Source organism: Mus caroli, chromosome 14, assembly GCF_900094665.2.
Source record: "Mus caroli chromosome 14, CAROLI_EIJ_v1.1, whole genome shotgun sequence".
NCBI classification, from domain to species: Eukaryota; Metazoa; Chordata; class Mammalia; order Rodentia; family Muridae; genus Mus; species Mus caroli.
The window spans coordinates 69,997,425-70,020,613 of record NC_034583.1 but is presented as its reverse complement, the minus strand read 5'-3'; the positions used below and the strand labels follow the sequence as shown (position 1 = coordinate 70,020,613).

The window sequence follows — 23,189 nt, the reverse complement described above, 5'->3', positions numbered from 1 at the left end:
TGAGTTTAAGCACTTTATCGGTAAAAAGCGCCCCTTTTGCCGGGCGTGGTGGCACACGCCTGTAATCCCAGCACTCAGGAGGCAGAGGCAGGCAGATGTCTGAGTTCGAGGCCAGCCTGGTCTACAGAGTGAGTTCCAGGACAGCGGGGGCTACACAGAGAAACCCTGTCTCGAAAACCAAAAACCAAAAACAAACCAAACAAAAAGTGCCCCTCTTAGAGTGAGAACAGAAACATTGAGCACGCTCCTGCAGGGCAGTGAATCACCAGCGAATGGGAGTGGTGGGAATTAGTCATGTGATTACATTTGGAAAGCACTTACTGAGTTGGAATTGTGTGCATCTTGGGATAATTGAGCACCCGGAACAAGCAGGTGACTAGAAAGGCAAACCACGCGTACTCATTGGGTGGTGACACCATACTGGGAAGCGACTGCTTTTATTTGACAGCGGATGAGCAGGAGATGGGGTGTTAGAAGAGATGGGGAACCTTTTCTCTGTCCTACAATCAAATGAAATGAATTTACGGGCCTGTACAATGACACTGTACCTGGCTAGGTGAGTTTTCCCGCTTACACTAGGTAAACATGCACATAGTGGGGCCTCAGCACTGAATTCATGTCAGAGCAGCATTTCATCATGTGGCTCGAGAGATGGTTTTGTTGGATTGTGTGATTTTAAAGACTTTGAAAGACAAGAGAATTGGGCTGAAAAATATGCTTTTCTTTAGTTAAATCAAAACAAGACTCCAGGCAACACCCAGTCAAACACAGTGTTTTGGATTTTGGGTAATTTGTCAGATATAAGCACTCACTACTTTCAGCGCTGTAATTTGGATGGCAAAGTATACTATACTCCACGGTGGAACTCTGGAGAACTGAAAAGGGCTGACACAGGGAACCTGAGGAAGGATATCTTTATCTTTCAGCTTGGGTAGCAGCGTGAATAGAAGTCAGGTGGGACAGCAAGTACCCTAAGGACTGTTTGGTTCCTTTCTGTCCAGAGAACAGAATTACTGAGAGAATCTAATGCCTTATCAAGTACTGCTGTCCAAATACTCTCCAGTTAAGGTTAAATGCTGTAAAATTGTTATTTGCTGGGCAATACACACTGGAGAGAAAGCAGAAATAACCATAGACAGGAACATGTTGGGAGGGTTTGCAGACTTGTCCCTCAGGGTCAAACTATGGGCTTTTATTAAAAGGCTTCGTATGACATCTGGCTGCAGATGACATATTAAGGCAACAGTGGATGATTTTTATCCTTTGGGTTTAGAACTAGGCCTAGCCTTACAGTTCCTGAGCCTGCATCCTTCAACCCTGACCTTTTAAGAAATGCAGGTCAACCCGTTTCCTTTGCAGACCTCTAACCCATCCAGAGTACACTTCTACTCATAGGTCTGTTTGCTGCTGAACGTAGCACTGGTCGGCTTGGTTGCTGCCTCTTCGTAATTCTCTCTGCTCCTATTTGCGTCCAATCTTGGGATGATGAAGGGTGCGTCTTAGATACTGGATAACATGGTGGAGGTGAAGATCTGTTGTAAAATCTGAGGGATCTTCTTGGTATCCATAGCAATGAAGGACCGGCCAGCTGGCAGAGTTCTCTGAAGCCTGTCAGAGGGAAGGGAAGGGAAGGGAGGGAAATCACCATTGCAAATCAAGACTCCATTCCAGCCCCTGCCTGGCCGCCACAGCATCCTAATGGGTTCTTAGGGAAGGATGCTTTCACTCTCTCATACCTTACCTGCAGCTCAATTGTCTGTCTCTAGGCAATGGAAGGCCTGGGAAAGCATCAGGGAGAGGCAGGGAAAGCAAGAGCTTTTCAGTGAGAAAATGAATGGATCTCAAGTTCTGGCCTCTCCTGAGATGTTCTAGTCCCTTGATAGGGCAGTGCCTGAGGGGCCCATCTGGAATTAGCTCACCTGCATCTGGCCACACACTGCACTTTTAAAAGCCTTTCCTTTTTTAGAAAACAGTCCTCCGCACTAGCAGCCAAGTCCCCAAGTGGGTCTCTGGTTCCTCCCCACCACATACTGTGAAATGCAATCTGCATTATCTAACTGCTGCTTGACAAAACCGAGGCTGAACAGGCTTATGGTAATTTTTTTTTAAATGTCAATTTATCATTTGGAACAAAAGGCCACCTTTGAAGGAGGCAATAAGGCGGCAAGACACAGATGTATGGAAAGAAGGCTGCCTTTCATTGTGCCAACAAAGTTTGGTTTTGGAATGACATTTAATAACAGTCAGGCGCTCTGTGCAGTATCATGTATTTGGCGTGCGGGGCAGAGCAGCTAAGTCTGCACCATGCCTTTTTGCCAGCAATGGTTGGACCATTTCCCCAGGAAACCACAAGGGTATTATTGTGCTTTCCTAAGTACTCCAACAGGATCTGTTCACTACAAAGAAAGAAAGAAAGAAAGAAAGAAAGAAAGAAAGAAAGAAAGAAAGAAAGAAAGAAAGAAAGAAAGAAAATGCCTGCTTCAGCTCAGCCAGCGTTTGTTGAGCTTGCCGTCTGCCTGCCTGGCTCTGGTGGACAGAGATGCTTTGAGGACAGGAAGTTTCCAGAAAATGTGAAGTGCTAACACGAGAGAGAGAGAGAGAGAGAGAGAGAGAGAGAGAGAGAGAGAGAGAGAGCGAGCTTGCGCGCGAGAGCTGGGGGGGGGAGGTGCAGTCGGTTGACTGAGCGAGCCTGAGTCCATGATGTCAAGGCTCAAGCTTGCTGTGGATGTTGCAGCGCCTGCAGGGCTGACACCGCCCCGGTTTCTGGGGGTCTGTGCCACAGAGCTCGGCTTGCAGAAGAGCAGAGCAAAACCAGGCCCTCCATTTGTAAGACGGGATATTTTTTTTTCCCCCTGAGATACAGTTTTAGTTGTGTTTTCTGCATTTTATGAGTATTTTATGCAGAGGAAACCCACGAATGCTTTCTGTTAGTGTATTTAAGTTATGGACAGTGTTTCCTGGCTTCTCCTGCTGGGTCATCCCAGCGGTGCTTACTGTCTGGTTATAAATTCCTACAGCTACCATGCAGCACGATAGCTATAGCATAAAACTGTCCATACACATTTATATACACGTATATAGTCTTCCTTTGTGTCCAAGGTGTTTCACCTACATGTCACCCCAGTAAGAGATATATACACATACACACTCTATATGCAGGCATATATATTTATGCATATATATACACACACTCACATTTCTAAATATTTACTCATGTTAGTTACTGAAGTTTGATTATGGGGATATGTATGTATGTATGTTTGTACATATGTATGCATGTGCATATGTAAGTCTCTGTATGTTTGTGCTAGTTTGAATGAGGATGGCCCTATAGGCTCATATATTTTCAAGCTTGGTCCTCAGTTGGTAGGAAGGATTAGGAGCTATGGCCTTGATGGAGGAAGTGTGCCATTGGAGGTGGGCTTTGAAGCTTCAAAGCTCCATGCCAGACCCAGTGTGTATCTCTCTGCCTGCTGCCAGGAGATAAGGCTGTAAAGATCGCTCTACTGCTCCAGTGCCACACCTGTCTGCTTCCGACCCTGAGGCTCACAGATCGACCCACTGACACTGTGCACAAGCCCCCAGGTAAATGCTTTCTTTATAAGAGTTGCCTTGGTCATAGTGTCTCTTCCCAGTGACAGAACAGTGCCTGAGATGATGTCTGTTTGCACACAGCACATAGACACACATTGCATACAGACAAGTACAGTTTCTGCTAAGCTAGGGAATTTACTATTGTTGGTTTCCTTTATTTTTTATTGTTGGCAATATTTGGAACTGAACCTGGAGTGTCATGCATGCTAGGCAAGTGTTCTACCTCCGAGCTAGTACCCCACTGAGCTATAGTAATATTTTGAGTATGATTTGAAATAACCTGATGAGATTGGGCTTGGTGGTCTCTGGAAAGTACTTAATCTATAAAATACTGTCTAATCTATTAGTGAAAAAATCAATTTGGTAAATACTTATTTTATAAAAAACAATTAAAATTATAAATCTTGTCCAACAAACTCTATTATGTTCCATCAAAACTATGATTGCTTGTCCGAACAAACCAGGGCATTGTGAGCCCACGGATGCCCTTAGCTGCTTGAGGGTAGACACTATGGGCTGTTTCCCCGCCCTCCCCAGCCCCTCAGGCTGAGGTTCGAGAAACAACACATGCCAGATATTTATTACATCTGCTCTGTGCTGCGACAATACTCACCTGGCTGCCTGATCCCCCAAAGAGCCGATAAAAATGGCAAAGGCGTTTACTTGAGGATCGCTTGTCAGGATCTGGGCAAAGCGGGCCGGGTTTATTCCGTATCGGGACAGATTTGCATCACTTAAGATGATGACAAAATACTCATCAGCTTCTTCTGTGGTAATGTCCTTGATGGCGTGTTCCGTTCCCTCAAGTGTGTGGTCCCCACTCATGCAGAACTGAGAGTGCGCGTGCATCGTCTGCAGGTAAGAGGTGGGCACAGAGACCACAGGTGAACATCTCCTTTTCAACAAACATGATGGTCTTTGTATCGGCAGACTGCTGCCTGCTGATTACGTACTGAGAGACAACAGGGCACAGGGAGTGTTGTATGGGGTTGACTTTTCCTGGAATCAGGCAGTGCTCCCAAATGTTCACAATTGACACTGTTACAATTCAACCTTCTATTTAAAGTAAGAAAATATGTAATTGGTATCATCTGGGAGAGGGGCAAGATGTAGGAGCAAAATAAGGAGTGGGCTGAATTTCCAGTAAACAAGTTAATCCGATGCTGAACCCTGCTTCCTGTGGCAAAGGAGGCAATCTCTTTTAAGATCATGGCATCTTCTGCAGGTTTAAGTATATGAGACTGAATTTGTCACTCAAAATTACCAACAGAAATATAAAATTTGAAATATAGAGTACCCTGAAAGGAGCCATTTCTTTCCCTTTCTACTGAGCCTGTGTGACTATGGAATTCTGGTCTCAGCTGTTCAAACCTGATAGAACAATGAGTGCTCTGAAAACGTATAGAGAACATTTAGCTTTAGATGGTGGAAAACCAGGTGTCAAGCAAGAAAGGTGGTTTCCGTTTGCTGCCTGAGATAGCTGTTGCTTCTTCAGCGAGTCCTTGTTTTTATCTAATCTGATAGAGACTCTCACAGTGCAGAAGGAACAATGAATTTACCTTCAGAATTTCTAGTCTCTGCTTATTGTTCTTGGGGATTTGGTTAACTGGAACGAGCTTAATGTTGTAGCCATCTCCCGAGTGTCCAGCGATGTCGTACTACATGCAAGAGAGTTGGAGAGTCGAGAAGTTGGTGAGTAACAGAAGGGTCACTGGTGCTACAGAGCCCCAACTCTGGAATGTTCCGAGCTGGTCAATATTTGGTCATAAAAGAACGCAGAAAGACAGGAGAGGCAGATGTGTGCTATCAACAAAGCAAACGATTTTGGACTCATTCTGTTTGGGTCCACCTTCTTTTGAGATCTCTGCCCCCCTAGAAACAGGTATGAAGGGGACTTTAGTGGCTGTCCCAAATTCCATGTGTACACTTCAAGGGAGACATTGTAAGAAGCACACACAGTGTTAGGCAGACTTCAAAGGGGCTCTGGGGATTCCAGTTGCCTCGTGCCTGCTCTCTACACTCTTCCATAACTGCAGTCTTGTCTGGTAAGCATAATGGGACATCACATATGATTGCATTAACTTCCATGACAAAAAGGATTCTGCCAATGTAATTAAGTTAGCTTGACTGTCAAAAGAGAAGTTATTGAGTGGGCCTAATTTAATCACAGAGCTCCTTTGAAAGGCTCTATTGTGGCTGCTGGTAGGAGGGGAAGGCAGATTTGAAGCTTCAGGGAGATCTGGCATGAGGGAGTTACCTGTGATGCAGATAGATGAGGCCACGGACACTCGTGTCCATGGCCCCCAGAAGCTGAGAGCCAGCAGGAAATTAGGGACTTCTGTCACCATTCCAAGAAACTCAATTCTACCAACAAGCTCAGTCTGAAGCAGACCTTTCCCCAGAGAACAACAATATCTAGTTCCCTTCTGTTTCCAAAGGTAAAACAGCATTCAAAGAAATCAAAGTACAGAGAAGGCAAAAATTATTCACAACTGTGTTCAAGATGAGCTCTGAAGATTCTCTATGATAGAGCCCCCGGGCATTTAGTTCCTTCTGACAGACATAGCAAGCAGCATGGTCACTGCAAACACACCAGCATCAGCATAACTTTGGCTGATATTGATCATGTGACTGAATAATCTGCTTTTCCACTTATTAATATATGGCATGTAGCTTTCAATTTAGGAAGCTCTTATTAACTCCCTATCTCCTGGGCACATGAAGTACTGACTGCTGAGAGGAGCCCAGTGTCGGAGCCAGGTGCTCTGCCACAAAATCCAAGAAGCAGCCAGAGGTAAATTATCTAGGAGTCGGTCTCTCTGAACCCTCTACTAGAGACATTTTGTAATTACACGAAGGCTGGGACACTGGGGAAACTGAGGAATCTCCAATGAAAAGAGTGTATGTTTGAGGGTGAAGACTTCAGGGAACATTTGGGATATCTGCCAATCCAGTATCAATCAATAGCTCTTCTCCACAACCCTCCTGATACCCAGCACTAGGTGTTATGGGGAAAGCAAGCCTTTGCCCAGCTGCATCTTTGCAGATGGTAAGATAGGTTCTTATGGGATTCATCTCTGCACGTTTAGTTTCTGTGCATGTTTACTGTAGAATAGATGCTCTCGGAGAGCTTGCAATAAACTTGGGGTAAAAAGCAGCTTGCCTTTTGTGTGTGGGCTACATTCTTTTACAATCCAGAAACCAGAACACTATTTTTTCCTAAGCCAGATCACAAATACAAAATAACATAGTTGAGGCTGCCACGTCTGAAATAGGAAGCAGAAATATTCCTGGTGAAAGTGCCTGAGCCATTAAAACAGGAAGTGGGTGAGGCTATCTAGGAAAGATGAACTCCACTGGGGATGTGGCCATACTGTGCGTTGAGGAGGGTGGGAGGGAAAACCGAGCCCTCATCCCCAGGACGAGGACACAACCAGAGGTCTACAAAGGATGTTTACGCCTTTGAAAACTAGAAACCTCCTTACAGGTTAAACATGTTCTTATCTCCTACTTTGAAAATTTTACATCTTAAGGACCTGCAGAGGCACGATCAAATTATTAGTTTGTGGCCTTCTTGAAGCTTGTAGAACACGGGCAGTGTGGACAGTTCTTGCCTATGGTCCCATCTGGCTGCCCCTTCAGATCCTGGTATGCTTATACCAGCTGAGTCTTCCCTAGGAAGGCAGACCTAAGAAAGGCCTACAAAGGACCAGAGAGTAAAGGTAGGTCACTCATCAGGGTAGTTAGAAGTTGTAAGAAGGCCTGGCCCTAGGTCCATGTGCACTTCCCTTGTAGGGGCCTGGACAGGGCAGGGCTGAGGGATGATTGTAAACTTCCCAGCCTCCCTTCCTCACCCCCACCTCTTTTTTTGTGTTACTTGGGGTTGAACCTGGGGCCTCGATTGTGCTAGGCAAATGCTTTCCCTATGTGTTTTATCTCCAGGTTGGCCTTTGCCCATGTATCCCAATGTGTTTAAAAACAGTAATTCACTAATCCTTAAAACGGAGTTCAAGGAAAACATACATAAACTAACTTTGTTATTATTTGTGTGAGCTCAGGGTAGCTTCAAACTCATGATCCTCCTGCCTCAGTCACTCAGTGCTCAGATAACGGGAGAGCACATCACAGCCAGCTGGACTCTAACTCTTGACTCTGCCACTCACCCAAGCTGGGCCCTGCCAGGACCATCATGTAATCAGCAGGACAGGCCACATATGTGCTTCCAGGAGCAGCACAGGACTCAATAAACAAGAGCCCCCTTGTCCCTGTCAACCACCAGCATCCAGGCTGTAAGTTTTCTATGTGGCTTGCAAGGTGTCCTGGAAATTTTTGTGGAGTTTTGTACTTAAGCCCTCAGCATAAATATTAAATGACAGCTATTCCGAAACCCTCACACAGAGAGGCCCTCTCTAATGCTTCTTTGCTTCACAATTTGTTTGGACCTCACTTTTCCTGGATGTGTTTTGAAAACCTCATTCCTTTAGGGAGAGGTATGGCAAAAACAAACCAGAGTCTTATCAAGAGAGAAATTTACCATTTCACCAGAATTTTAAAGCAGTGTGCAGAGGAAATGCACAGTGCTGTTGGCATGTTTGTGAATATGTCTGAGGCTTCTCCTGCTCTTGGGGAAGACCGTGAAATGCTGGTTTGGGTATCCGCTATGCTTTATTAGCCTTCTGGTTGTAAGTTGGTATGTGGTGATATCTGAGGCTGGTGTGAACACTGACATGTGAATTCTGTTCTAAATTGGCAATACTATGGACAGCAGGCAGTTAGTGAATGAGTGATTGAATAGGTCAAGGGAGATGTCTCCAGAGCCCTGGGTACATGTGAGTTACTAATCTACCGTATCTGCTTTGCCCTGCTTCCTATTAGGGAAGTCAATATAAAGAGAACAGTGTTCTCAAAGTCGAGGTGTGACATGGCTTGGACATGAAAAGCTTTTTGACTTAGAGCAAGGCACTTAACCTTTCCAAAGCTCCTTCTGGCCTTGCTAGAGATGCTAGTTTAGATGGCCTCTAATGGTACCTGCTTGTAAATCACTTCTCTCTGACAAAGAGGACTGATATCTGTCTGACCACTTCCCAGGGTCACAGAGGGGGTGGGTGGAGAGCGCAGTCCATTTCGTGATGAAGATGGTCAGGACTTGCTTTGCTCTCCCCACATGATCAGCATCTTCACAAGGCTCATCTTAGAGTCTCTGAATCAGCTCCACTGTAGGTGTTAGCACCAATGCTGGGAGCAGCTGTCTGCCTTTCCTAAGACAGATTTAGTGTTGTCTCTAAATTCATCTATCAATTCAAGTTACTACAGAGAAATACTGATTCCTCAAGCTAGTCCTGCACCTATTCTTAAGTGTCTTGTTTTTATGGCTAATATTGCTACATCAGTTACTGAGTCAGTCCTGATGGTCTCAGCAAACTTTGTGCAGTTTTTTGTTGAGTCCTATCTCTGGGTAGATATATTCAAAGCCTAAGCCTAATAGGATGACTGGTCTCCATATTTAAACTCAAAGAACATTCTTAAGGCATTGGGAAAGGCATAATTACAGACACTCAGCTAAGTGTGTCTCTGTGAGTCATATCTTTCTCTAGCCTTCTGGGAAGCAATGGAGTCTTCCTGACTAAGATCTTCAAAGAAGCTGTGTTCATTACATCACCTGTGTAAGAGTAGAAGATGATAATAAAATGTTTTTACTTTTGAATGAATTTTTGCATAAGTTTGGGCATATGTAAAACAGATCCAAGAAATAGGATAGAACAAGAAAGAAAGATCCCCAATGGGGTGGGGGTAGGGGTCTGTGATGGTTTGTATATTCTTATACAGGGAGTGGCACCATTTGGAGGTGTGGCCTTGTTGGAATAGGTATGACCTGGTTGGAGTAGGTGTGTCACTGTGGGTATGGGCTTAATACTCTCACCCTGGGTGCCTGGAAGTCAGTCTTCCACTAGCAGTTTTTGGATGAAGGTGTAGAACTCTCAGCTCCTCCTGCACCATGCCTGCTAGCCCCAATTAAACGTCGTTTATTTATAAGACTTGCTATGGTCATGGTGTCTGTTCACAGTAGTAAAACCCCAACTAAGACAGGGTCAGAAGCTGGTGTTTCACATTTAGCAGTGTGACCTTGGGCCAAGTATTTAACCTTTTTGAACCTTGGCTTTCTCATCTGTAGAAAGAGGTTGGTGAAAATAATGCCCAGACGCAAGGTTCTATGACAATTAATGGAATGAAAACCAGCTTCACGTTGTTTGAGGAACACGTATGAATTGTCTTGTCTTCATCTGTTGAGGGAGCATGTTTCATACGTGTGATGTGAGGACCCACAACACCATCTACGGAAGGAACCCAGTCCTTGGAGTCGGTGGGAAGCCAGAGCTCACTATGGTTCTAGAAAGGTGGGTTTCTTTTCCATCTTTAGTGTTTGCAGTATTGAGGATAGACCCTAGGGCCCTGCACAGGCTAGGGGGCCTGGTTAGAATTTATTGTTAACCTAGGAAAAGTGAATCTTTGCTGAAGAATTGCCTAGGTCAGCCTGATCTGGGGTCATGTCTGTGAGAGATTGTCCTGAGTGAGGAGAGGGGCCCCTGCCCACTGTAGATGGCTGTACACCTAGACAGGTGGACCTGGGCTGTACAGGAAAGCTGAGCCTAGGCCAGTGAGCAGTAGCCTTCCATGGTATCTGCCCTGGCTTCCCTCCATGGACAGTGACTGGGAAATTAAGCCACATAAGCTTTTACTCCCTAAAGCTTTTTGGTCATGGTGTTTGTCACAGTCTTTACCACCAAAGCTACATCCCCAACGCTCTCTCAGCAATGGAATCCTTGTGGCAATGGAATCAACTATAAGAAGTCCACTTTACACAACATTGTGCAGCATAAGTGGAGCTCTTGGGTAGTGCAGGAGGCGTGGGGTGCCCTAACCCCACATGCTCCCCCAGGCTTCCTTTTATACTGTCTGCCTGACTTTTAAACACTTTCATGGAAACAATAAAATGAAACCTTTTACGTTATTGTCTCTCCAAAGCCCAGTTTCTGAGTGAGAGAACAAATCCATTTTCTGGTACCATTGTTTGAATGTTTAGTGGAAAAACAGTCTGAAAAAAACTGTCAGGACATCAAGAGCTTTTGAAAAGAAAGTCTATTTTAAGATGACACTGATGACTCCTGGGAGCTTGGAGAAAATAACAAACAGAATGAAGGAAAGGAAAAGCTCCTTGACGGAAATCATAGTTGACAGAATCGTTAGTGTCCTGCCTATGTGCTGTGTGACCCTATGCGCTGTGTGACTGGCAGGGACGGTGCTGGCTCTAGCTTCGAGGAGTTGGCTGTTGGCTGTCTGTAAATTGTGTTGTTCTAGGAACCTGTGGAGTCAGGTGGCTGAACACTCTGAGGTACTTTAAAGACTCCAAGTGGCTTAGCGAATGTCACGCTGCTGAGTTAGGTCTCAGTACTGCTCATGCTTGAGGGTCCTTGTGGTTTGGCATGGGTTGTGCTAATGTGGGAGAGAGTGGGGGTGAGGACTGTAAGTGAGCCTCCCATCCAGACTGTAATGACCCCAGAAGGCAGCACAGAGCTCTAGCCAAACACAACACAAGCAGGTGCCAAGAGGCGTGGGCAGCCTGCAGACCCCCTCACCAGCTGGCACCTCTGAAGGCTGCCGAGCACATGCGGGGTCCGGGACTGGCTGCAGGAAGACTGAATTAAGACCTGTCTGGAACTCAGGCAGGAGCTTTAGATTGCACTGCCAATTCCCAAAGATGCCGGGTGATGCCATCCCTAGTATTCCACAAACCATCATCGATTTGCCCAGGAGTCATTGCTGGACCTTATTCTTCTTTCATAAACAAGAAATTAAACATGCAGACAGACTAAGTGGCTGGGAATAATTATATAAAGAATATCAAATATTTCTAAAAAGAGATGAAAACGCACACGTGCAGCCAGAGTCTGAGAGACAGAGCCTCAGTTCCACTCTTCCTCCTCTGTACTGTGTGCACCTCCTCCTCATGGGCCCTCCAGGGCACCTCTGCAGCTGTGTACCCACATGCACCCTAGTTAGGAGCAGGAGATTTCATGGAATATGGGACTCCATCATTCCTTTGTTCTCTTCAGAGGGGGCCCGGGAAGCCCGTAGCCAATCAACTCTCAAGATGTATGGTACGGGGTGGCGGCAAAAGGACAGTGTCCATTACACAAGCACGGAGGGAAGGCCTGGAAAGAGCTTGTGACGGGGATGTTGGGGCAGGTTCAATGCTTTTGAACATTAGGTAAGATGTGGCTATTAATACTGACCCATGGCTGCCTAGCCACCTATTGGTCAAAATGGTTTAAATAAACATTTTCTATTAAAAAGAAAAAAATGCAGATGCAATCACGTATGAGGTACAGGAGGGTCAAGAGATGGAAAGTCTGAATGGCTTCTCAGTGTGGAGAGCACAGAGAGTGTACTCTAAAAGGCTGACCACCTCTGGCTCCCACAGGAGGAAGTAGTGTGTCTTCCAAGCTGTGCAATGCTTCTCAGAAGCTTCCCAGACTTCCCGTGTCCTGTCCTCACCCTCTCAGAGTCAGGCTTTGATTGGGGTCTTCCCGTGTCCTGTCCTCACCCTCTCAGAGTCAGTCTTTGATTGGGCTTCTGGGATTGCTGGCAACTACAATAGAGCCAAGAGGGACTCTTACATACTTCCCTGGGTTTCGGTGACCACGAGGGATAGTGTTGCTGTCGTGAAGGGAAGCAGAGCTTTCTCGTGCTCAGCCGTGTGTTAGATGCATTTATCTCCGTACTGTGCAGAGCCTTGCAGCCCTGTGGTAGTCACTGCTGGACGCTGCTCGCTGCTCCCCACTGAGCGCCGAAAAGCCATTCTTCCAGGGACTTACACAGGAACCCTGGGAGAGCCAGTGGGCTGCACCCTTCACAAGGAGCCCGAGGGAAATGGGAAGTCAACTGGTCTCTTGGTTTTGCGTAATACAGAGCCATGGCATGGGGCACAGTCTTCAGGTACAGGTGGGGTGCCTGCTTAAATGGCAATGGATTTGAGACTCTGTTGCTCAAGGATTGTTTTATCCATTAAAGAGTTTGCATGCTTAGGTTGTGTGCCCTTCACAACATCTGTACATACCATGGCTCTCTCTGGCATGTGTTGGTAGTCAGGTTATCTGCTGTGATGCCTGTGTTTTCTATGGACAATCACAAGAAGATGAGGTGGCTCCCACTGGCTGGCAACATTGTAGAGCGGGAATTGCCTCCCTATCCTCAGACCTCTGAAATGGGGGATTTGATAGCAAACTGCACAATAACAAGCTGGAAATGGTTTGAGCAGAAGGCAGCTTCCTCTCGGGTGAATCGCCATGCCAGCTGTGGATGTATGTTATTGTCGGCTCATGGTTCACAGGGAAAGGGAATCGCAGCACAGGATGCTGTGCGCAGACCTTGGCTGCTGATGGGATGTCAGCGCTCAGAGGCACTCGATGAGGATGCCCAGGAAAATGAGAACAGGCTTCAGGGTTTCCAGGAAACCCTGCAGTTTAGCATCACACAACTTACATGTTACAGTGCTTTTCTCTGTGGAACTAGAGGTTACTGGCCCTTCAGTTATGTTACTGTTAGGACAGGCGAAGCAGCAGTCATGTTCCCTGCTGCTGAGAGAATGGTGCCTGGAGCTCTGGGTGGAGTCTGCATCCACCTTACCGGTACTGACCCTAAGTGACCAATGAAGCTCTACCACTGGAACCATTACCTTGAATTTCTCCTCGTAGTTCTCGAAGGCTTCCATGACCATGCACACTGCCTCCATCGAGCGCTCTAGCCGGCGATCCACCCCGTTGAAGCGGTACATGCTGCCGGAGACGTCCACCACCAGGCGCAGGCGCTTGGGCTTCTGTTGTGGACTACCTAGCTGAGGGAGGGGATGGCAGAAAACCATGGTCAGCTGACTTCTTGCCCAGGCTCTGAGGTGGCAGCCCAAGGTGGGCAGGTCTGCACAGGGCTGTCCCAGAGGGTAGAGGTGATGGCGGTACCCTAGTAAGCAGATGTCAGACTGGCTGCACAAGGAAAAGAGCTGCCTCTGGAATATGGTAAAGCTGCCGTCTGGAGGTTGACAACTTAAAGATAATGTATTTTAGAAATGTCAGCCTGGGAGGATAGAAGCCCCACATCCTTTACTCTGTGCGTCAGCACCCCTGGGGAGAGTGTGTAGCTGGAGGGGAGCTTCATTTCTTTTATTACGCAGTCACTTGAAGGTCATTTTTCACCTAGGCTGAAGAAATACCAGACTGCTACAGCACGGTTATGTGAGAGGTGGTCTGGCCAAGAGCGTAAGTGTTTTCTGAACGTCTCTTTAGAGCTTTTGGGTTTTCTTCTGCTTGGTGAACTTTTTTGTTTTTTCTTTTCTTGGCAGTTAGAGTGGCATTGAGCCGCTATCTGGCAAAAATTACTGATTAAAATGTGAAATCTTAAGAGATCAGCTTGGGGCCCAGACCCGCCAATGCACTTTTTTTTTAATTTGTCAGTAATAATAAATAAGAAAAATTCCAGATTATTCTATTATATACTTGCTGGCATGCATGAAATATGATAGGCAGAACTAATAATTTCAAGAAAATCCTGTAGAGGGTGGTGAGATGGCTCACGAGATGGCTTGGTGGCTAAGGGACTTGCCAAGGAGCCTGACTACATGGGAGAAGGAGAGAACTGAGTCCTGCTCGCTGTCCTCAGACTTCCATATACCTGCTGTGGCATGCATGCCTCCTCCCTTGTGTGTGTGTGTGTGTGTGTGTACATCACATACATGCATATATACAGGATAAATAAATAACTTAAGATATCATGAATGTTTGGAGAATAACAGTAGGAAGCAAATTTTATACATCCCTTTAAACTACGTTGAGTGTCCCTGATTAGAAGCGGCGTGGCACACACGTGGGCATGACTAACTCACAGATGTGTCCGCATGCTTGCTGACCACAGTGAGTCAGAGAAAGCAGCTGTTGACTCATGGCAATGACATAGAAATAAGACCTCCCAAATTACTACCAGATCCACTCTGAGTAAACATTACAGAGAGTGACACTCCTGTCTTCGCTCGCTGCGCCCCGGATCCCGGTGGCTACTCACCAGTTTTGATTATTCAGGGCGATAGGAAACCCCAAAGTTCACTAGGGTTCAATAGTTGACCGCGTTGCCACAGTCTGCTGAATACTTATTTACTACAATTAATATAACTTAAGAGAGAATTCCTTGTTTCCTACAAACTAAAGGCATGTGATGGACACAGATTGTTACAGTTCCAGCAGAGCAGGAGACTGTATGATTGCTCTGTTTCTCTCTCCTGAAGACTCCTCTGGGATCCACAAGCAGCAGGGCATCTCCCATCCCCACACCTGCAGAGCACCCACTCTGCATCTGGGGAGTGGATGGGCCTGGAGGTGGCCGCATAGGTAGCTTTTGGCTGGTGCAGGGCTGGTGGGCAGTGTTTATTCTTGGTTTCTTCTCTGAGGTGGCTGGACTAGGGTAGGAAGGTTGGCTTCCCCTCCACTGAAGACCGTAGCACCATGAACTACCCTTTTCTGTTCTGATATAAACTAGCATCTTCCGGTTTTAGTATATATTCCCTTGCTTCGCCTGGTTGAACCTTAGGTCACAGTCTGAACTCTGGTGTTAACTCCTCTAGATTTGGTTAAAGCTCACCCTACCTTTGTGCCGGTTTTGTTGCTGTTTTGAGAAAGGATGTATGTATGTAGCCCTGGCTGTCCTGGGCTCACTTTGTAGATCAGGCTGCTTTCAATCTCTGACACTTGAGTGTCAGGGTTAGAAGAGTGCATCACCATGCCTGGCTCTTGCATTGCTTGTTCTTAATATTATTCTATTTTGTGTACATGTTCCATATCTTGAGTCTTTTTTTAAAAAAAAGTTATGTCTCCTGTAATGCTTTCTGTAGTTGCATATTTTGGGTTAATGGTGTTTTGACACAATTCATGAACTCTGTACAGAAGGCTGAACTATGTGGATCTGAGGCTCGGGGTTCCCCATTATTTACCTGGGGTTCCAGGTCGCCCCGACGTTTGTAGATGGACTTTTCTCCTGCCAGCCCGTCAATGATCTTGGCGTCGTCCAGTTCTCCGGTAGCTTGGTGTCTTAGCCACTGTCTTTCTTTGCCTTTGGCCTGCAATGTCACAGACAAAGACACATGAATCTTTACGTGCTTAGTGCTACAGTTCTTTGACACACTTTCTTTCATGAATAACAGGAAACACACCGGGATCCTATCAGTCGGAGAGGTCTCTGCCAGAATGTGGTCACATGGCCTCTGCTCTGCTTATAGGCAAGGCCTTTGGAGTGTGGTTTCTCAGTTGTAATTGTTTTAACACATGGAACAATACAAAGAACTCGCACAGAGGACATACGAACAGGAAGACGGTATGCAAATGAACCCCAAGGGAAAGTTCAATGTCTGGAAATGTAATGATGACGTATTTCTTATGGATTTTCTGTTACAGGGATCCCAGAAAATTTATTAGGTAACAAAACAATCAGCTTGAACTTGTTAACGGTGACAGAGTCTGTGCACTGAGCTTCAGCCGTCTCCCTTCTGCATGGGAATTTAGTCACGTCCTGAGACTTTGTGTGCAAACTGGAACAGCTGGGGAGGATGGGAGCCGTCTGTGCGACACATGGCTCTCCGCTTTTCTAGGTCTGGAAAGCATCTGAACTTTTTGGAAGGTACTTTAACTCACAGCATGCTTTGCCACGGTAACTCACAACTGTGCCAGATAGCCCAAACAGACAGGTAAAGGATAAAAAAACTCTATGCTGGATAGTTTTATGTCAGCCTGACACAAACTAAAGCTATCTGAGAGGAAGAGACCTAAACAAATGCCTCTGTAAGATGAGGCTGTAGACAGTCTGCAGGGCATCTTCTTAGTGACTGATGCGGGAGGGCCCAGCTCATTGTGGGTGGTACCATCCCTGGCTGGTACTGCCTTGACAGTAGTTGCTGCCCTGTTTGAGCTCCTGTCTTAATAATGATGTAGAGGGATAAGCCAAACAAACACTTTCCTTCGCATGTTGCTACAATGTTTCATCATAGTAACAGAAACCCTAACTGACTAAGATGAACTCTAACATCCCAAGGAAGGTGCATACTTAAGAGAGCCCATGACTGCAGTTACATTGGGATCTATGCTAAAGGAGCCTTGGGAATACAAACCAGACTTTAAGACACACTCTGTCTCATAAATATAAAAATATGGGGAAGAATGGAATTAGAATATTTTCTATTTCCTTTATGGTGACAGGAGGGGGTTTAAATTTAGTTTTCTATAGCTGTGGTAGGCATTAAAAATTCACTAAAAGAACTTGATGTGGCATGGGACTGAAATCATGCTGGTCTAACATGTTCATGCAGCAGCTAACAGGGTAGGTGGGGAAGCCTCAGGGTCATTGCCTTTGATTTATGAAAATTAGCGAATAAAGGCTTAACAATGGTGCATCTGTTATCTAACATGACATACAATTTTATACCAGTACAAATCCCATATTCCTCCTGAGCCCAGCATAAGAATTCAACTTTCATACCATTTTGATGACAGCTAGTTACTGCAACTATGTCACATTCATTCACTTTTTCTTTATTTCCCTAGTGGCTAACCATGCAAGAGTCAGTCCTCGGCAGTGATGCCCAGCAAGGCCAGGCCTCCAAGGAAGACTGCGGTATTACCAACCAGTCACCAGAATGACAGGAGCCAAGTCCTGATCCCTGGTTCAGGGGTGGTGGCCTGAGAAGATTGTAGGAACGAAGGCTCAAAGTTTATATTTGCCCTTCCTTCCTGTCACTGGTAGCTACATATCTTACCAAGACTTTCCATGGTCCGAGCTTTGTGCCAGGATACCCTATTTCTGTGCACTCATGGAATTCTTGCCAAGAATATACACGTGAGCCAACTGCCCACCAGAATTAAAATATCCATGTTAGTGTGCTACAGGATTCTTTTTTTTCTCCCCCCATTACAGGTTTTTTAATTTCATATTTACATTAATATATAATATTCATTTATAATTTCGATAAAGGAATGATACTCCAAATATATAAAATTCTCTTAAAACCCATGTTCTAAAAAGTTAAAAATGGGCAAAAACCTATGGGAAAACCTGTTACACTAAATGGGCATATTGTAAAATTACATTCTTACTATTTATGTTTACAGTTATAGATCAGTGCTGCCCTCAGCCTTGCTCAGAGAGCTTCTTATTGTGGTGGCAGTGAATGCTGAGGTACCACTGAATGGGCACTGTATGGGGGGCATCGACATCTCCATGTTTAAGGCTCAGGAAACAAAGCACAGGAGGGAGAGCTGAAAGAAGGGTGAAGGGTGTGATGGGTGTTATAAAATGACACGGCCGGCCGTCGCATGCACACACTAACAGCAGCTACCACTACCTGCAGAAAACATACCCAAGATGAGCTTTCAACACCCCATCGTGGGTGGGAGCAGGGCTCGTGAGGTCCCACCTCTATCCTGAGGAGTTACTGGCAGCTAATGGTTGCTACAGCCACTGGCAAGTTGCTCAGTCCAGCAATAACCCCATAGCCATTGTCACATAAGCCGCTCCCCCCACACCCGTAAACTCAGGGGGTCTCTAAGACAAGACACAAAGCTGGAGGGAACCTGCTGAGAGGAAGTGTGTGTGTGTGTGTGTGTGTGTGTGTATGGGGGGGGGTGTATGATCAAAATACATCATATACATGAGTCTCAAAGAGTAAGTCCTTTTAAAGGGCAACACGTTAGTACCAGTGTGCCTTCTTTGCTGTGGGGCCTGCTCAACTGTACATGTGAGAGCACGTCTGACATTCTCCACCATTAGATTAAAACAGCTATGAGATATCATCCTATGCCTAGGAATGGCCCTGATCCAAGCCGCTGACAACACCAAGTGTGGGCGAGGAAGGGCTGAGCAAATGAACGCTCACTGCCGGTGGAGCTGCTACAGCCACTTGTGAAGACAGTTTGGCAGTTTCTTGTAAAACAAAACTCGCTCTCATAATCCAGCAACTGCAAGCCGTGGTATTTACACAACAAGTAAGAAACTTGCATCTACACACACACACACACAAAATTATACATGGTGTTTTATGCATAACTGCAAAACCTTGGAAGCAACTGAGATATAAATGGGTAAACTGTGGTATGTTCTGGCAATGGAATATTATTCAGCATTAGAAGAAATGAACCACCACATCTGTAGCACTCTTGCTGTAATAAAGTGAGCATAACATTGTGGTTTGTTACTTTATGCATGACCGTATGGGGCTGGAGAGGTGGTTCAATGGTTAGAGCACCTAGTGCTTTGGAGAAGATTCACATTTGGTTTCCAGCACACTCATCAAGTGCTCACAGAAACCCATAATTCCAGTTCCGGGGGGATCTGATGCCTACTTCTGACCTCTACAAGGACTGTACTTACATAATTTTGAAAAATTAGCATAGTGAAGACTCCCATATAGGTGCACCTAATTTAAGAAAGTTTTAAAAAAAGACTTAAAAAACCTTTACTGTGAGGCAGCCCTCAAGACCACAGAGTGGTTGTTAACTCTTGTGGGAGTTATATAAAGTCCAATTTCTGACCCAGACCTTGTGACAGAGGACAGGAAGCTGATCCCTAGTTGCAGGTGCCATGGACCTTGGACAGGGAGAACGCGGCTCAGAGATAGCGTGCTGTAGAGTCATGCGATTCCAGGGAGCCTTGGTGCACACATGCAGCAAAGTGAAGAGGTTTTCTTTCATGATAATAATTATGACAATTCTTTTAAAACACGATAAAAGTGTTTCTGCTTGGACATGGGTTACTGTTACTGCCCTTGATGGGGCAGTTATTTTCCTCTTAGAATATCCTAATTGTTATCTTTGGTTATCACCCAAGACTGGAGAGCTTAGTCTTAATTTTCTTAAGCTGCCCTTATTTTCCTGAATGGTCATCATCCCAAAGCATTCTCTAGCACAAAGACTGTTTCCTTAAACTATGTCAAGAAAAGACTAGGACTTTGGGGCTGGCAAGATGGCTAATCCGGTAAAGGAGCTTGCCGTCAACCTGAAAACTTGAGTTCAATCCCTGGGACCCACTTGGTAGAAGGGAGAACTGACTCCAGAAAGTTGTCCTCTGACCTCCACACATGCATTATATGCATGTATCTCCCCGTACACACACACACACACACACACACACTCACAAGAAAATGCAATAAAAATAACTGTCCAAAGACCCAGTTACAGCACTTCTGGGTGCCTTGTTCCAGATTTTACATTTCCTCTATGTATTCTGATGGCCCCAGGACGTGAGACTCTGCATGAGGTACTCTGATGCTGGGGTACTCTGTAACTCTCTTACAGCCCACACATGCGGGCCTTCTTCAGCTCAGCTGCACTTTCTTACCCTTTCCCTGGACGCTTCTCCGGAGTTTTTGTTTGTTTTAAAATTTTATCCGCTGGGTGTGGTGGCGCACGCCTTTAATCCCAGCACTTGGGAGGCAGAGGCAGGTGGATTTCTGAGTTCAAGGCCAGCCTGGCCTACAGAGTGAGTTCCAGGACAGCCAGGGGTACGCAGAGAAACCCTGTCTTGAAAAACCAAAAACAAAACCAAAAAATAAAATTTTATCCATCGCTAGTTCTTCAGTGTTCACTTCCATCTAACTGGCTTTCTCAAGTTCTCACTTGTTTCCTCTGTGGTCTGCACTTAGGACTGGGTCAAGCCTGTTCTACTTCTTGAGCAGACTTGAGTCTGGGCGCTGGAGTCTGTCTGTTCTTCCCACTTTTCCTTACTACATTTGACTCCTGTATCAGCTCTGCTTTCATTCCTTTAAAATCTCTGTCTTATTTCAAATAGGAGACATTTCTAATGAGAACAAAAAGAAGCCATGGTAGCCCAGCTGCCACTCCTGTGTCCTGGAGGCTTATCCTTCCATGTCATCCTTCATCTGTTCTGTTGCAGTTTTTGCTTGTGTTCTTGTCCCCAAATGATGAAGGTGTTAGGGACAGAGCAGCTGGGCTGCCCTTGCATGCAGATTCTTCCTTCTTAATTACTATTGGGACCCTTAAGGAATTTAAGCTGGTGTTGGTTGGATTCAGACTATGCCATCACCTCAAAAACTATGAGAAAGGACCTGAGGCTGTCTAGTTGCAGCAGGAGAGCCACATCTCCAAATTGCCTTGCTTCCAGCTTTGTTGGAAGAGCCACTGCAATGGGGCCAACTTCCAGTGTCTGCTTTTCGCTGATCTGATTTTTGTCTTAGTTACTATTTTCTTGCCATGATAAAACAACGACCAAGGCAACTTATAAAAGAAAACATTAATTTGGGATTCACAGTTGTAGAGGGTGAGACCATGACCGTCACAGTGGGGAGCATGGCAGGCGGGCGGGCGGGCGGGCAATTGTGCTGTGGGTAGAAGCTGCGAGCTTACATCTTGATCCACAAGGAGGCAGAGAGCAAGCTAACTGGGAATGTCATGGGGCTTTTGAAACCACAAAGCCCATCCCCAGTGATACACCTCCTCCAAGGCCACACCTCCTAGTCCTTCCTAAACAGTTCCACTAACTGGGGACCAAACACTGAAATATGGGAGCCAGTCTCATTCATACCACCAGTCTTCAAGCCAAGCACATCCTGGAGCTGGGCTGGCTTCTTTACCATCTTAGCTTTCTGCTTGTTGGAGCCACTGCATGTGTAGGCCTTTCTACTCTCCCTCCTCCCCAGTGCTGCAGTGCTCCCATGCTGCTGCCAGGCATGGACAAAACAGAGGTTAAGCGATGTGCTTCTCCCCAGCTCCAGCTAGGTTTCACACGCATGCTAGCGATTTTTCAGGAAGGTTTTTAAAAAACGTCTTTGGTATAAGTTCCAGTACAGACTTGGTAGAAATTCTTCAAAGCTTCTGGCATGTCATTAGCACTCTCCTGTAGGGATGAGGGTTTCCACACTCATTTCTTTTATTCAGCCTTTAGGAACTTTATTGCCCTTCCACCTTTCCCCTTTGCTCAGGTGTCTGCAGAGCAGCTCAGGACCTCTCAGTGGTGGCTCTAACTTAGTGGAAGCAGCTGAGCATCCCCAGTGACTGACTGGGCACTCCAGTATTCAGTAGGGAGCTTCTGCATGGGCACAGATGGTACCTGCACACTCTTGGACTAATCTGCCACCTCTGGCTGTGCAGCAGTGAACTCAAGGGCTGTCATGGTCCATTCGCCCTGAAATTCCTCCTTGGTCACAGCCTTCTCAACAGCAGCCTGCTTCTCCTCCTCAACCTCCCCAGATCTCCGTAGAGTAAACATTAGATGTAGCCTCCCACAGGTCTTCATGGGAGGTAGTGCTACACGTGTGGAGTGTTTCCTGGTCCAGCATCCACCATGCCAGACCACTGAGTGAGCTCCCTTGTTTCCCATGAAGTGGCAATATCCACCTAGCCCAGAGGAGTCTGTTTTACACACAGCAGTGGTGGGCAGGTTGATGTACTGCCTCTGTGAGGGGATGGCCGTCAGCCCTGGGATCACTCACCACTAGAAGCCATGGCTCCCTGAAGGTTGCCTGGATCTGGTTAGTGAAGGTCCCCACACAGCCAGCAATGGGAGTGGCTCCAGTGGCAGCAGTGACCTTCAGCATGGCTCACTGGTCAGTGTTCCTGGAGGAGAGGATGTTGACAGCAGGGTTCTCGATGGCAACCACAGCCCAAGCTGAAAACAATGGCCTCTCCCAGGTCCTTCTTTAGATTTATGATGTAGAGACCATCACTTTTCCTTTCGCAGACGTATTGCTCCATTTGAAAGTCAGGGTTGGTGCCACCTATGAGGGTTCCTTTGGCAAGGAAGCTGAGGACATCCTCTTCCTTCACTGCAGGACATCAAAGGCTCTAGACAGACACTGTAGGTTTCCCTTTAAGTTACAATGGGAATGAAGAACACTGCCATATCGACCTGTCCCTGGGCAGCATTGAAAGGCTCTACAATTTACTTTTTAGTAAAATAGTAAAACTAGCTTTCTACTTTTCAACCACCTTACTGTTACTCAGTGTCATTTCTTTTCCTGTTGCTGTGGTAAAATACTCTGACTAAAGCACCTTATGGGAGAAAGGGTTTGCTTCGTCTCTCAGGTCGAGGGTATGGTCCATCAAAGCAAGGGGGCCATGCTGGTAGGAGCCTGGAGCAGCTGGTTACACACAGCCGTAGTCAAGCACCAGAGAACAGTGATTGCTTACTGCTGCCTAGCCCAGCTTCTCTGCTCCTCCAGCTCAGGATCCCAGACACAAACAGTGCCACTCACAGCGGGTGAGTCTTCCACCTTGGCTCACATGATCAAGATGGTCCCTCACAGGTGTGACCAGGGGCTTGCCTCTAGGTTGACTTGAGGACCAGTCAAGTTGGCAATCAAGACTAACCACACCTGGCAAGGGCCAGGTTAGGTAACCATGGTTCCACAGCCTGGTTAGATAGTCACTGTTCAATAGCCTGGAAATCAGGACTCTGTTTGGCTTGCACACAAGGTAGACATTGTACTGAAAGATGAGTTACAGATGTGCTAAGAAAAGGGAAGGTGCTCCTGAAACACAGTTTTTTTTTTTTTT

At 46.1% G+C, this 23,189-nt stretch overlaps 1 protein-coding gene and 1 long non-coding RNA gene across 2 annotated transcripts in view; one reads left to right on the top strand and one right to left on the bottom strand.

Annotated features, from left to right (window-relative positions):
• Positions 1-407: 407 nt before the first annotated feature.
• Positions 408-23,189, bottom strand: part of Vwa8 (von Willebrand factor A domain containing 8) — a 321,037-nt gene continuing 298,255 nt past the window's right edge. Inside the window, exons 41-45 of the mRNA XM_021181216.2 lie at positions 15,626-15,751; positions 13,328-13,486; positions 5,154-5,252; positions 4,208-4,446; positions 408-1,608 (exon numbers count right to left, since the gene is read on the bottom strand). Coding sequence (XP_021036875.1) covers positions 1,500-1,608; positions 4,208-4,446; positions 5,154-5,252; positions 13,328-13,486; positions 15,626-15,751 — 732 coding nt within the window. The 3' untranslated portion in view covers positions 408-1,499. The remainder of the gene's footprint in view (positions 1,609-4,207; positions 4,447-5,153; positions 5,253-13,327; positions 13,487-15,625; positions 15,752-23,189) is intronic.
• LOC110308882 lies at positions 15,841-17,339 on the top strand. The gene is made up of 3 exons (XR_002379624.2): positions 15,841-16,005; positions 16,086-16,308; positions 17,229-17,339. It is a non-coding gene; the product is annotated as an uncharacterized LOC110308882 (long non-coding RNA).